The sequence below is a fragment of the Centruroides vittatus genome, unplaced genomic scaffold (genome assembly GCF_030686945.1).
Source record: "Centruroides vittatus isolate TY-2023 unplaced genomic scaffold, ASM3068694v2 scaffold_450, whole genome shotgun sequence".
Lineage (NCBI taxonomy): Eukaryota > Metazoa > Arthropoda > Arachnida > Scorpiones > Buthidae > Centruroides > Centruroides vittatus.
In genome coordinates this window covers 2,500,965-2,516,910 of record NW_027122709.1, presented here as the reverse complement: position 1 = coordinate 2,516,910, position 15,946 = coordinate 2,500,965, and the positions used below count along the sequence as shown (strand labels likewise).

General features: G+C 29.6%; 1 protein-coding gene across 2 annotated transcripts in view; it reads right to left on the bottom strand.

Moving 5' to 3' along the window:
* LOC136989241 (putative glycerol kinase 5) overlaps positions 1-15,946 on the bottom strand; it is a 50,980-nt gene that overhangs the window by 29,068 nt on the left and 5,966 nt on the right. For both annotated transcript variants that reach the window (XM_067287354.1, XM_067287355.1), the window contains 5 exons: positions 12,309-12,384; positions 12,092-12,185; positions 9,112-9,201; positions 8,991-9,032; positions 3,079-3,216 (listed from right to left, as the gene is read on the bottom strand). In XM_067287354.1, the coding sequence (XP_067143455.1) occupies positions 3,079-3,216; positions 8,991-9,032; positions 9,112-9,201; positions 12,092-12,185; positions 12,309-12,384 (440 nt within the window). The remainder of the gene's footprint in view (positions 1-3,078; positions 3,217-8,990; positions 9,033-9,111; positions 9,202-12,091; positions 12,186-12,308; positions 12,385-15,946) is intronic.

The window sequence follows — 15,946 nt, the reverse complement described above, 5'->3', positions numbered from 1 at the left end:
AAAATTATATTTTTCTTCCAGTTCTGACTTATGGATATTGTATAACTAAAAAATTTTCTAAAACATTGTGTTAACAATGAATAAAAAAGATTACAGTTAAAAAGGTAAAAGGTAAAATCAACTTGCAAAGAAAAAACTTTATTTACTTTAACAAACTTCCCAAATGCATTTCGCCTCGTATGAAAGGCCTCTTCAGTAGGTTTGACCGTACACAGTTCATATTCCGACAATAACTTGTTAGGAGAAACCACTTATATAGTTTGCAAAAAATTCCCAGCATTCCGCTGTTAGCATTCCCGTATTCAGATTTACATTGTTGTTTTGCATAACGATAGCAAAATGTTCCTTTACTTTCCGTTTTACATTGTTTTTTTTCGCTGAAGACCATTTTTAACTTATTAGTATTGATTAAAACGGAAAGTAAAGGAACATTTTGCTATCGTTATGCAAAACAACAATGTAAATCTGAATACGGGAATGCTAACAGCGGAATGCTGGGAAATTTTTGTGAACTATATAAGTGGTTTCTCCTAACAAGTTATTGTCGGAATATGAACTGTGTACGGTCAAACCTACCGAAGAGGCCTTTCATACGAGGCGAAATGCATTTGGGAAGTTTGTTAAAGTAAATAAAAAGTTTTTTCTTTGCATGTTGATTTCCTTTTACCTTTTTAACTGTAATCTTTTTTATTCATTGTTAACACAATGTTTTAGAAAATTTTTTAGTTATACAATATCCATAAGTCAGAACTGGAAGAAAAATATAATTTTTTCGTATACTTTAAGATTAAAAAGTAAGAAGAATAGAAAGTCTGACTCCATCGTTTTTTACAATTATTTTGGAATTTAATTTTAGTTTCATCTACTGTCATAGCAGTAGATTACAAATCAAAGTTATTGAATTTGAATGACAAATTTCTAAATAATTATAAATTAAAGTAAACTTTTGACTTAGAATTTATATTCAAAATTCTAATGTCAGCAATTGACTGCAATGAATTAACCAAATGTCACGCTGGTCAAAAAGTTGGAAGGGTTGCGAATCCAATCACAATTGTTTAAGGCGTAAATCCTTGTGTGTTATTAGAGGAAGGATAAGATTTAATGATCTTGCTCGTGATCACATTCCAAGTCCATATTTATCAGAACAAACTATTAGACCAATTACCAGTATATGTAAATACTACCTTTAATCTTTACTTCCGATTAGAAATGATACATAAACAAACAAATGTTTTTGATCTTAATCAAGATCTGCCTCAGGTTTTGGATCACTTGAGTTCCAATTATGGAATGCATATATGTATCTATATATATGCATTCCAATCAGTCTATATATGTATAATTAATTTATCGTTTCAATTTAAATCTCTGTTCTTAATTACAAACTTGTTAAAAATGTTTGTATTTAAAAACATTTAAATCTTTGCATTCCATAATTGGAACTCAAGTGGTCCAAAACCTGAGGCAAATCTTGATTAAGATTGAAAACGTTTGTTCGTTTATGTATCATTTCTTACCGGAAGTAAAGGTTTAAAAGTGGTGTTCCATATCTATCAGTTCGGGCGATGGCACACTCAAAGGATTTGCATCGGAGTTGACATGCTCAGTTTTCTTATGCTCTCTATCTGCATCATTCTGATTAATCATTTTGGCCTTTTCTGATTCTTTTTTGATTTTTCTTTCCAATGATATACATCTCTTACATTTCTGTTCATATTTCCTTTGCAATTTCTTCAATATTATGAAAATTTTTTCTGACTCACACACTTATTGGATTATAACTTTACAAATTCTATTTTATCAGTCATTATTGCTAAAAAATATTGTAGATCCTGTCATTCTGTACAAATCTACACACCAATTTCAACATCCTATCTCTTCACCATCCAAAGTTTCACCACCCAAATGCTGCACCAAATTGCCATTTTCAGTGTTTACATGCAATCACTACCCCTACCCACACAGCTGTTCCCCTCTCACTACCCACCATTTTAAATATGACACAAACTATCCAACAACATTTAAATCATTAGATTATCATTTATAGTTTACAAGATGTAAGTGCAACAAATCCTGCCATTGTTTTGTTGCTACAGTTTTTTTAGACCTCCCTATACTGAACCAAATTTAAAGACATGTTCAGAACAAAAAGGAGCGAGAACGAAAGACAGATTTCCCAACTTTTTCTGCTAAAAATGTTAGTCCTCGACTTTCCAGGTCTGTACAGACTTTGTACATAAGGATATTGAGTGCAGAGTATTAAAAAATAATAATTATACATAATACTATGTGTTCCCATATAAAAAAGAGGTTTTTAATTTGAATATTGGGAATAAAATCAAAAAGTTTGAATTTTCGACAACTCAAATAATCTGTTTTGAAAATTAAGCCAGCTTTCTCTGCAAATTTCTAATGTTCATCAATATTTCACATTCTTTGGCAATATCAAATTTTCTCTTTATTTTCTGTTTCCACTCCTTTCCTTTCCTTTAACTGCTTCAACTTTTTAAGCCAAAGATAAACTTGTGTTCTGTGCTCAGACACTGTAAAACGATTCTACTATTTAGACAAAAATATCACTAAAACTGCAAAATATGATTATTTCATCCACATCAAAGATATGGATTTCAGAAAGCTAGTTTAGACAGTGGTCTAAGTCTAGACTGGTTTAAACTTAAATTTTCAGAAAAGTGTATTTCATAAGCAGTTTATTCTAACATTGTTTATACTTGGTGTTTGAAACTAGCATTTAGTGTTAAATCCTAACCCTATGCAATAGCTAGTCTAGAGAGAAGTGTGGAGTCTATTCTTGAGTTTCAATAAAAGATAAGGTATCTGTAAATTATCCAAATTTTTACTGAACAAAGCTAATTTAGATATGAAATTCAAGGGAAAATCCAAGGGGCAGATTCAAATGATCTAATTTGAATTATTACATAATTATCAGATTAATTAATCAGACTCAAATGTATACTATAAAATATTACATCATGAGATCTATCTTTGTAAATAAATCATTTCAAAATAATATATATTTAAAGAATTTATTTTAAAAATTATTTTAATTTTTAATACCTGAAAAGGATCAAACAATCCTGTGATACATGCATTTGACGCATCTGTAGCATGTACTCGTCCTCCCGTTAATTTCCATATTAACCAAGTATCAATCGTTCCGAAAAGAGCTTGCCCATCTATTGCTTTCTTTTTAACCTATTTAATGTCACACAAAGAAATATATTAAATAGAACATTTATCGAAAATGTTTATCATTCATTTTCTTTTAATATATATATGCACATACATATATCAAATATTTCTGAAACAAAATAACATTTTAGGAAATTTGTGTGTGAAAATACAAAACGAAAAATTTTACAAGTACACAAATTATTATTATTTGTAGATGTTTATGACATTAATTTCATTTGGATAATTATAACAAAGGATTTTAGGAGAGAAAGATAAAAAATATAACTTCATGTTTGTTTATATTATACAGTCAATCTTGGTTAATCTGACGTTCAAGAGAGTGCAAAATAATTGAGGCCTTTTTTGCAAAAACAGCAAAAAACACCCTGATTTATCATGCATTTATGCTTTTTTTCTTTTGTTTAAATATTTCTTTTATCACATTGCTAGCAATATGAATAATATCGAATATATGCTTTGCATTAAGTACTTGCGATATAAAAAAAATCTCGTAAAAGTATACTTTATAATTTTTAAATTTTTTGTATTTGCATGTATGTTTTTTGTTGTTGCTCGTTTTTTGTATTTTTCCTTTTTGTATTTCATCTTTTATGGCTTTATATTGATGTAGGAGAGAAAATCTGTTGTAACATATTTCCTAATTGTAAATAAAGTAAGTTTTGTTATTTCAGTATCATCAACACTAGGAGAAAAGGATTTTAAGTTGCAAAATTATGGTAAGAAAAAGGGATAAATGGCCCTGAAAAATATACAAAAAAAATTGGAAAATAAATGATGGCGATGAAATGCATTTATTCAGGTCTAAACCACTTATGGGAACATTCTTTATCCAACACTATAGCATATATCGTAAAGTAAACATATTTAGGAGGTAAATATGACATTTACTGATTTTAACCAACTTGTTATATTGGATTATGCACAACATTCCTATGTTTTCGAAAATAAGTCTAGTTCTTCGAGCTCAGAAGTTCCTTGTATGTGGAGAAACTCCACTCAACATGAACTGAAACCAATGGAGCATATCTTGTAAGCATTCAGACAGAGTTGAAGTTGCAAAAGTTTCAACATCCAGATTGTTCCTCAAATTTAATTCAAATTTGGCTTTGGCAAATCCATCAAGATTATCCATCTCAGTCACCAACTGTTCCTCCTTCTCCATACCTTCTTCCAAACTCTGAATCACATCAGGCAAATACTTGTAGCCATGTACTGTGAAAAATTCCAACTCTAGGTCTTCGGTGTTGAGCAGTTTTTGAACCTACTGATGTCTGCTGTGTCTGTTTTATCTGGGCACACATGAAGCATTTGATTTTGTCAACATTTTTACATAAAAAAACTACATCTTATCCAAGTACCCACCTGGTTATGATGGAATTGTGGTAGATAAAGCCCAGTAACTTCTCAGTACAAAACTTGACTGGGGGACTTTCACAAGAATCTTCTTCAGAGCAGCAATGAAGTCATTTATCCTACTGAAATCCTCCCTGCTATCTTCACAAACATGGCATAGTACATGTCCAATATATGTCATGTGGTTGAGGTTGAGGTACAGTACATAGCCTTCAGTTATTGGAAAGCCAAAAGTATATAGCAGGGGTTGCCAATCTTTTTTATATTGCGACTCCCTTTACAAGCTGTAAATTTTTTGCGACACCCTTCTAAAAGAAGATACTTACGTATAGCTCTAGCAGACATTAAAACTTACTTTATTATTCAAAGAAAACTCCAAAGAATACAGAATCTTAATAATTATTATTTATTAGAAAACATAACAGTACAATTAATGAGAAGGATGAGCTTGCTTTTCTGAACATAACTTCTCAAATTGAGGCTGAAGTTTTGAAATGGCTACTCTTCTTTGTACTCTTTCCCGAGTCTTCGACATGTTTTCTATTTATTTGAATAAAGTTATCCATTTTACAATGCATAAATTAAATACAACACACTTGAAATCAAAACACTGATTTATCAACACTTATAATCAACGAAAACAAAAGACTGGACAAAAGAACAAGAAAATGGCAGAGCAGAGTGATGAGACGTATGTGCTGCGCACTCACTCATTATGTCGCGTGCAGGCGACCTGTGGGTATTGTCTCGCGACTCCCCTAGGATAGCGCTGCAACACCCCAGGGCATCGCAGCGCACAGTTTGGGAAGCCCTGGTATATAGCATGCTTGATTACTCACTATAAGCCAAACTTTTTTGTAATGTATGTTCCCTGACCACAGCTTCATGCATGAATCACTGAATGACTACATTACTGTTCAGGCATTTGTCTTCTTGAGTTGGTACATCTTAAAAAGCATGGTTTTCCCATTCACCAGATAATGGAAACACTAGCATATTCAACATATAGATATCTGTTGTTTAATGCAGGATTTGATTAATGCATGAAATTAATTGTAGCAATCCTTTTATATACACAACAGAAGTTTTAATTTATGTGGCTTTATCAGCTGTCTTTACTTAACATAGATACCATATTTTGATGAATGCAATTTCAATGTATGTGGTAGGATCAAGGGATTAATTAACCATGTTAATCAAGAGATACCTATACATCTTTGCAGCTCATCAATAGTTTTATCTAACATGAACCCCATTTCATGCTTCTTGACCACCTCTTTTATTTTCTCTAAGAAATTCTCATAAGTTGGCTTTATGTAATTTTTTCTAAAGGTGCTCTCGTCCGGACTGACCTCTGCATGTACTTCGAGGAAAAATTTGAATGTAGGATTGTTTACCTTGTGGACTGGAATTCCTGATTGAATTAATGGAATGGTAATATCTGCACTGAACTCACACAATGACTTTTGTTTTTCAGATCCTGAAGTGAAGGCACGTATCAAGGTAATTTAATTTAATATTAGTAATAATTATTATAAACACTAAAATAGTGGTTGAGATTACGGGATGATCTCAATTTATTCATTAACCGCTTACTATTGAGACCTATGCATTTCGGGCAAAATGCAAACTGTAAAAAGAAGTATATTAAAATTGCCTTACTGTCCTTATTTCTAATTGTATTATTGTAATTGTCTACTCGGACCTTACTTATTAGGACTTTATACCGGTGTCTAAAAATTTTGGCACAATGACAGTTCAGAGAAAATAAAGTTTTACTAAAATTCAAGTCAAACCGAAGGGATACCAATGGGAACATGCATAAGTCCAAGACTTGCCAAAATTTTTATAATAGAAATAGATAAAAAGATTAAAGACACAAAAGGAATAATATTTTATAATAGGTATTTAGACGATTGCATTATTTTATTTGATAGTAGAAAGACTAGTGAAGAATTAATTTTAAAACAGGCAAACGCAATAGAAAATAATATACAATTTGAAATTGAAAAAGGAGTAAATAACAGTATAAATTATTTAGGTATAACCATAAAAAGAACTGATGATAATTTAGAATACCAAAAATTTATAAAACCTATGCAAATACCAAGGGTACTTCATTATAAAAAGTAACGTTCCACAAACTATGAAATTTAATATCTTTAAAATCTATTTTTAGTTTTATCAATATACAACTAGTAAATTACAAAATCAGGATATAGAAATAGAGCAAGTAATAAAAATGTTTTTACTTAATGGTTATACCAAAAAGATTTAAGAAAAATGATTAAAATGGATTAATTGTAATAGCATAAAAACCAAAAATTTTGATAAAGATAAAAAATGTGTAAATTTAACTTATGTACCAAAAATTTTTGAAAGTGAAAAATATTTTAAAAGGGAAAGTAAATTTAATACTGGAAAAAAGAATTTATTTAAACGTTATTTATATCATAGGTCCGACAAAAAAATTAATTTATTGGAAGAAAAAGAAATAGTTTATGCATTTAATTGTAATTGTAACCCGGCAAAAACTTATATAGGTGAAACCAAAAGAAAATTAGGTATTAGAATAAAAGAACACATAAGAGCAATCAGAGGAAATTATGCAAATTCTGCCATTGCAGAACATTGCAATAATCATGGATGCCAAATTGATATAAATACAATTAAAATTAAAAAGAAAGAATCCAATAATTACAAAAAGGCAATTATATGAACACAAACATAAAGAAGAAAACAGAATAAACAATAATTTAGGGAGAATAATTCACCAATCCTGGGACGCCATACTGGATGACGTTTACAAACAGCGAATGATTTAAGTGATTGTTAAACTCACATTAACATTGATGTTGTAAGTGAATGGAGAAATGGAATTATGTAAGTTTTAACTTATTGGTTGATATTATAATCCAGTTTTTAAAGATTAATTAATTTATAGTAATTTTACTTTATACAGAAAAATGTATTTATTTAAATTGGCTTTTGTTATTTTAGGAAGTACAATCTACCTGTACAAGGTATTGGGAAATTTTCCTACTGTAAGTTTTTTTAAACAAATTTTTAATGTCGGGTATTTATTATTATACATAATGTCTTATTTATTTGTTTTAATTATTGTAGTGGTTTGTAGTAAATCTGCTAATGAGGGGCATGCTGGCCTGAAACATGTATCTATCTATGTGTACAGAAAAAATTACTACTACAGGTGAATTTTAATAAAACTTTATTTTCTCTGAACTGTCATTGTGCCATAAATTTTTAGACACCAGTATAAAGTCCTACTAATAAGTAAGGTTCGAGTAGACAATTACAATAATACAACGTAAAAAGAAGTATTATTGAATAAAACATCTTCCTAAAAGCAGTAATTGTCCAGTAAGATCACAATAGTAAGTGGTCAACAAATAAATTGAGATCATCCCATAATCTCAACCACATTATTTTAGTGTTTATATTAATTATTACAAAGAAAACCACCCTCATTGTTTCACAATAATAATTGTTATTGGTGACTGTCCCATTAATTTGCTTAAGTTATGAAGTTTAATGTTCTCTGCAATCTTGCTGTACCAGATGTGCCAGTTTATTCTGTCTCTTTGATGCTTCTCATCAAATGCAATATTTACATTGAAGACAGCAAACCAAAGAATAAGATCATCAGTTTCAACAAACTGCATCTTGAATTCTGAAAGTGCATAAAACTTTCCCTTCTCAACTTTTGGTATGTTTTAATTGTTCCCAATGTTTTAACATACCATACTGGTACAATATTAACACTACAAACTATATTGAGCAATTATCCATCATAAAATCCAAGGTCAGTATAAAATGCTCTCTTTTTTTCTGAACCTTCTTGACATGCTGGGTGCAGAGAACTGGCCCTGAATGTAAAGAGAACATAGAAGAACTCAGAAGAACTGGCAAATAGAGCACTATTGTTTTGTCAAAGTTTGTGTTTTCTCTCGTTGGGTTTTGCTACATTATCTTGGGAACTATTGGGACTACAACAACAGTAAATATATCATTTTATAGCTCTCAATCTGCTCTACAAAATGAGAATATGGGGATTTTATGTAGTTGCTCAAGAAGAGTAAGAATAATTTATTTTATTTTTCTGTCCACTCTTTAAAAACACAGAGAAACATGAGAAAAAAAGGCACTGAAGTATCAAAGAAGAAAGAAAATGGGAAGAAATACGCTAACCTCACCAAAAGGTGTGTATTCAAATAGTAGTGTGTTCATTTCACTTCGATTCATGCCCCAATGTATATCTTAAATTATCTATATGAAAACAGCTATATTTTTGAAAAGGTACTGCACCTTAAATTCCTTCCTCTAATCATTACAATTTTTTAAAATAAATTATGTAAATATTTTATTATAAATTTTGATATAATCAGAACATTCATACATACATCTGGAATGTTTTGAAGAATCCAATATAACCTCATCACAACCTAAATATAATTAAATTTTATGTAGTGAAAACAATATTCTTAGTTAATATTACTGCATATTGTGTAAGAAAGCACATACCATGGCAGTTGATAATTTAAGAACTTTTGCAGCTAGAAATCTTTTTTTCCCAGATAATAAGTGCAAGATGTGACTCCCCCATCTTAAGCACTGAAATTAATACAACAGTCTGTCAAAATATGCTTCTAAATGAAAATTTTACAATTTATATTTAATCTAATAAACATCTTATATATATTTATTTATAGTTTGATTTTAGACAATTATTAAGATTTAAAATATTATATAGCTTAATGTTTTTGATTTGACAAATATAATTTTCCAAAAATAACTAGGAATAATATACTTTAAATACTTAAAATAAATTATTAAATATATGATTAAATGTAATTAATTTAAAAGTTTCATTATTCTGTATGTTAATTTTTCTTAAATTCTATTCTTGATAGATTTAAAAAGTAATTTGCAAAAGTAAAACAATAAAAATGATGACAAACATTTTGTCGGTCAATTTTAATTGATAACAATTAATTATTAACTAAAATTCTGGCAAATAAAAAATATCCTCATTACATGAACAGATATGTAGCACTTAGTTTTGTAACCTAAATATATAAAATTACTTGTCCTGACTGATTCGTCATCGCCCAGAGCAAGCCACTGAACCTAAAGAGGTGAAATTTGGTACAAGTTAGGGTACACCATGAGAATGCACACTAAGAAGGGATTTTTCGAAATTTCCCCACAGGGGAAGAGGGAAAGCATTAACCTGAAGAATGGCTTCTACTGTACTATTTTAGATGCAATTTTTTATTTTCAACTACATTTAGTCTTCATTGAGTACTTAGGTGTATTAAATTGATAACATTTCAGACGTTGTTATAAAAATTTTTATATATTTCTAATTTTTAACCTAATGTTCGAACCGTTTTAAATTCAAATTTGTTATTGCATATTGGTTCGATTACAGAACGCTTGTAAACATTCCAGAAAATTGATCAAATTGAAAACAGTTTGTTTGATTCTTAGCAATTTTCATCATTCTCACCGGTAGGTGTTATATAACAATTACTATGGTTGTTGAAATACTGAATATAAATGGAGTTTTCTTGCAAAATCCACGCGAGCGAAGTCGCGGATATCAGCATAGTGATAAGATAAAAATGATTATTCAGATACTAACCATAATATTTTGACTACCATTAAAACAATATATTTACATCAGCATATACAGCCATTCTAAAAATGAATAGCATTGACAATAACAACAACAGAAAAAGAGATGTCATAAGAAAAGAAAACCTAGCCTACAAAAAATTTGCTGACCAAACTACTTAGAATTCTAGAAGTCAGAGTACAGGAATTGGTTAGAAATGAGTTCAAGATCACAACATAATTAGACTTAATAAGAATTCTGCATTACTGAACACAGCATCTGAAATGCGAGACTTTGTACTAAAATAATAGTAAATTAAATTTTAATAAAACTGTGTAACATACCCATTCTTTCTACATTGCTACTAAAACATCACAAACTTTATTTGCATTTTATTAACCACCGTACAACCACCTTTACAGTGCAGTAAAACTTCATTTCTTGAACAGTTTTGTCTTCTTAATTGACTTTTCTCAGGAAATTTATAATTCAAAAATGAAGGAAGTCCATAATTTATTCTAGAATCACTTAATGTGAATATTAATGTTTTTGGAACAACAAAAATTTTTTAAAATGCATCTGCTGGACTTCTATAAAATAACTCCTTTCATTTCTGGCTTGTACTTGTTGATCATTGAGGCATTCTATTGCCTGTTGCACTTCCAGGATGATCTTTTCAAACCAAATTTTAGGGGGTTGTACAAATGAGTACAAAGAAAAGAAAATCAGACAGAGTAGACAGTGGGACTATATGTCAGCCCTCTGTAACATTTACAGGAAAACAGAAAAAACTAGAAAGAAGAGAATCATCTTCAAAAACAATCCCACTATATACAAACTGTTGCATAACAGCAAGAAACGTATCACCCAGAATACATTCCTAGAGTACACAAAGTACAGATAAAAGATAATAAGATTAAACAAGACTTATGATATATTGGGACCACCAAAACGTCACTTAAAGGATAAAAGAGCATAAGGACAACATTCAGAAAGCATCCTCGACATTAGCCGCTTACAAAATATTGGACCCAACTTCAGTATCAGTTGAATGGAGCCAAGCAAAACTAATTCAAAAAGTTACAAGTAGGCAGCATATCATATATGCAGAAGTGTGGAAAATACCTAAAGCAACTTCAAATAGACAAGCAACAATTACAGAAAAAACAACACAATTTTGGAGGCTTGGAAGGCATTAATAGCTACAACTTGTAAATAATGAAATAAAAAGATATGGGGTTACTAGGTATGACCTTCAATTTGATGAACTTTGATGAACTGCATTACTGAACTGAAGAGTGTCCAGAGATATTCCTACTCTTTATTGTGCATATTAGTTGGCAATGGATATCTAAATATTTTTACAGATATGTATTCTATGAGTTATGAATTTATTGATAGTTCACAAGTAAAATTGCTTCTAATTTTTAAATACAGTGGACCTTCATTATAGCGCTACTCACTATACCGCGCACTCGGTTATAGCGCGGGCAATAAGCTCAAACACGTTTATACAGGTCCGTGCAGCGTTAGTGAGTAGCGCATTTTACTGTTACTGCGTATTGAGTAATTGTGTATGTATTGAGTTCCTGAATGTATTTTCAATAGTGTTTAATTATTGTATGCATGATGAGTAAAAGAAAAGCTTACAGTGTGAAAGAAAAGCTTGACATTATTGCTAAAGTAAAGAGGTAAACCGCGTTACACCGCACCGCTCGGTATAATGCGGTTCACCTTATAACGCTGGTGTTGTTTCCTGCCCGACATGCGTGTTATATCAGGGGTCCACTGTACATAAAAAGTGATTAAACAAATGTAAATCATGTATTAATTATAAAAATTAATTTTAGAATTATATAAAACTATTTAATTTACTTAAAATACCTTCATTCTTAAAGAATTATTCCATTCTTTACATATAGATGAAGCACGTAAATCTTTCCACGAGATAAAATTATGAAATGGTCTTCCTGTGTCTCTATTATAAACATAAAAAAGCATAATAAGAATTATCATCAGAATAAATTCATAAAATATAATAAATTAAAATTAAATAAAAATCTTATGCATAAAAATATAAATTGATGTAGGGCATACATACTTCTCCCAGGTTATGAAAGTACCTCTCTGAGATGAGATACCCAAGCAAGCAATCTGATAAGGTTTTAATTTACCATCTGAAAAATTTTTATTTATATTAATCGTTTGATTATTCTCAAGTCAAAATAATACACACTGCAAAATTTTTTAAGATACATATTAATAAATATGGCAAACACTTTCAAAATACCATATAATACTCAGAGTTTTGTAAAGTTTATTCCCGACATAACAAAAAACTAAGTACAAGAATCACAAGAATAAAAAATTTATAAAACAAGAAATTGTATCTTTTTTCACACCGCCTTCCAGTTAATATATTTATGTTTATTTAATTAAGTATAAAGTTAAAGTAGATGCGGAATGTGCCAAGTAACATTACTACGTTTACAGTCTAATAAGAATGCAAGTCCATAACATACAGCAAAAATGTTTCTGGCGAATTTTACCTCTCAAGGCCACGTATTCATACTTGAACCATCAAGATAGAAATCGTAAAGGTACAATAAATGGTCAATTAATATCATACAGAGAAATGAATTCCTAGTCTTTATCATTTTTATATATAAAAAAATTAACTATATTTCTGTCTTTAAATGCATGTTACATAAAAGTTATAAGTATTTATGAGTGGCATACTAAATGCAAAAAAATTAAGTAACACAATACAATTTCCATTTTCCCTTCGTTTGAATTCTATCAAGATTAAGTGATAATATACTAAGTGACAACAAGCTGACCTTTTGTACATTTCCGGTAGTGACAGTGTCGTAAACAAAAATGCAAATATCACTGCCGGAAATGTACAAAAGGTCAGTTTGTTGTCCCTTATATAGTAGTTCCAGCTTTAATAATTTTATATGACAATAATATTAGGATAATGTCAACTTTTTGCAAAATTTTTTTATCATAAAGAGTATTTTTGTGCATAGATATTTTAACAAATTCATGAAATTCACTGAATTATCAGTTCATTAGGCTTGGAATTAATTTAGAAAAGACATGCAATCTTTCATTTGGTTTTCTGAGAGTAGTGTAGAATCCATATTTCTATACTATCGGGCAAGATGTGAATTTAAAAAAAGTAATAGTATAAATATACAGTATGAAATTTTGTTTTTATTTTTTCATATAATTTATTAGATTATTTTGTAATTTGAAATTCATACCACTTCAGGAGACCTAGAAGGTCCCCTGAAGTAGTATGAATTTTCATAATAAACTAGGAAATAAAGTCGACTTAAAAAAATGTCATTTTCCTCGTCTCCAAATTAACATTTTTAATCTCGTCTTTATTAAGTTTGATAGAAAAAATATAAGAAGATTAAATAACATTTGAAAATTTAATAATTTTATTAATTGATTTTATTTCAATTAATAATAATAATCAATTAATAATAATTTTATTACTATTAATTGATTATTTGATTCAATTTTATTAATTATAATAATTAAATTTCATTGTATAAGCTTTACTTCCACTTCAACATACTTTTTTCTCATTTTACATTTTAATTTCAATTTGCTTGTTTTATCCAAAATATCAATATATCAGTTAATTTTTTACTAAATCTCTCAGGAAGAAATATTTCAATTTAACAACCAAAATAGTGCCATGATCTTGTCTTCTTTAACTACTTTAACTTTTATAGAGGACTCATTTATTTGTTTTTTGGCTAGAGTTTTGTTTCTATGAACGAGTATCTTGATTGATACGACACCGCTCGAATAACTGGATGTAATAATGTCAAAATAAACACACCAAAACCAAAAATATCTAACAAGGACAAACTTTAATAAACTAAAGATACATATTTGATGGTTTTAAACCGTAATCACCAGGTTAAGTTACAAAAGAATGTAAAAAGGAAGTCAGAACAAAAATATCGAATTTAAAAGGCACTACTGTTCCATTGATTGGAGACGAGCGCGTCGTCGATGATGTCAATGTGACAGGCAAATTTCATTAATGTAATAATTGTTTTAAAAATATAATTCAAATAATGATTTCCAGACAGTAGAGAAGATCTTCAGAACTTAATAATTTATATCTGCATTCATACAGGGAGCATTACATATTTCTAGTTTCTCAAGATGTTTTAAAAGGAACCAGTCTGTGGCAGGATGTAATAAATGAGCTTCACCAAGAGACATTTGTACATCATTTTTGGAAAGCAAATGCAGCCCAAGCAGTGGATGGTAGGCCCTTTTTGATTGAATACAAACGCTCCTTAATATGTGCATCCAGAGTTCCTATGTATACACACTCTTTGTTGTACCATCATCTGTAATTGAGATGGTGTAGACCTCCAATTACAGAGTAATTATACAGATGCAGAAATCTCTACTGATTGGGAATTCATGATTTAAAACAATTGTAATATTAATAAAACTTTCCTGTCATATTGACATCATTTATGATGCACTCTTCTCTGGTTTCTAATATAAACTATGAATCATCCTTATATCATATAAGTTTTTCTTTTACTTTCTTTTGTATATCATGTTTCAGATTTATCAAGTTTATTGATCTGTAATACTCTTATTAGTCCCTTAAATCATCAAATGTTATTCTATTTTTAACAAAGCATTTAACATCTTTTGATTTCTTCTTTTGTTATCATCTATCTACCTTCACAGTATACATCTTTGCCTTTAGTACTTTGTCATAAGAAATATTCTACTATAACAAAAACTGCAACAAAATATGCATTTTAATAGAGTTATGAGATGTAACAAAAATAATCAAAAATTCTAAAATCTAGTTGAAAAACGAACATCTAGAATTACACAAAATAACATTATTTGTCTAGCTCCCCTTACACTTGTTAAGAAGGGAAACAAATAATATATGCATATCTTTAGTATTTAGGAGAAATCCTACATCTTCACAACATTAAATAATAATGAAGTATAGAAATCTAAAACAGAAATGGGATTTACAGAATTCAAAAATTTATTGATGACGTTTCGTATTTGTTGTGATGTAATAAACGGTAGGATATAAAGAATCTCATATTCTTTTATACCTTTTCATTTTTCTGGAACTTTAATCAAAATTGATAAGATTTATCTTATCTTTGAACATGTAAACAGAAACTATATTTGTAGAACTCGGGCAACAACTGATCAAGATGACAACTTGATTGATCTATATAAGCAAAGAATAGAGAATAGTGAGTGTGTATATATATATACATACACTTACTCATTGCCATAAAAATTAGTGCACTAAGAAGGAGTTGTCATATTGCTGTGAAACTTTGCATGCAGATAAGTCTCAAGCAGATATGCATATGATTAGTTATAGCTTGATGTCTTATTGCATAATGCCAGCAGAGAGTGTTAAAGTGTGTCTTCCTTGGCATATAAAAAAAGTGCAAAAAGGCATCCCTTCTGTAGTTCACTTGTTGTAGAGAGACTCTGTATCACTAGAGATGTCTTTACATTACAATCGACGACCATATGAACAACTAACCAAGTTTGAGAGAGAAAGATTCATTGAGTTTGAGAGTTTGGTTTTGGATTTTCAGGACTTCATCTCTTTGATATGTTTCCATGCAACAACAGGGATTGAAATTATCCCATTTCTTCAACAAGTCTCCATGTTAAAAACATTGTTGCATGGAAAACATATCA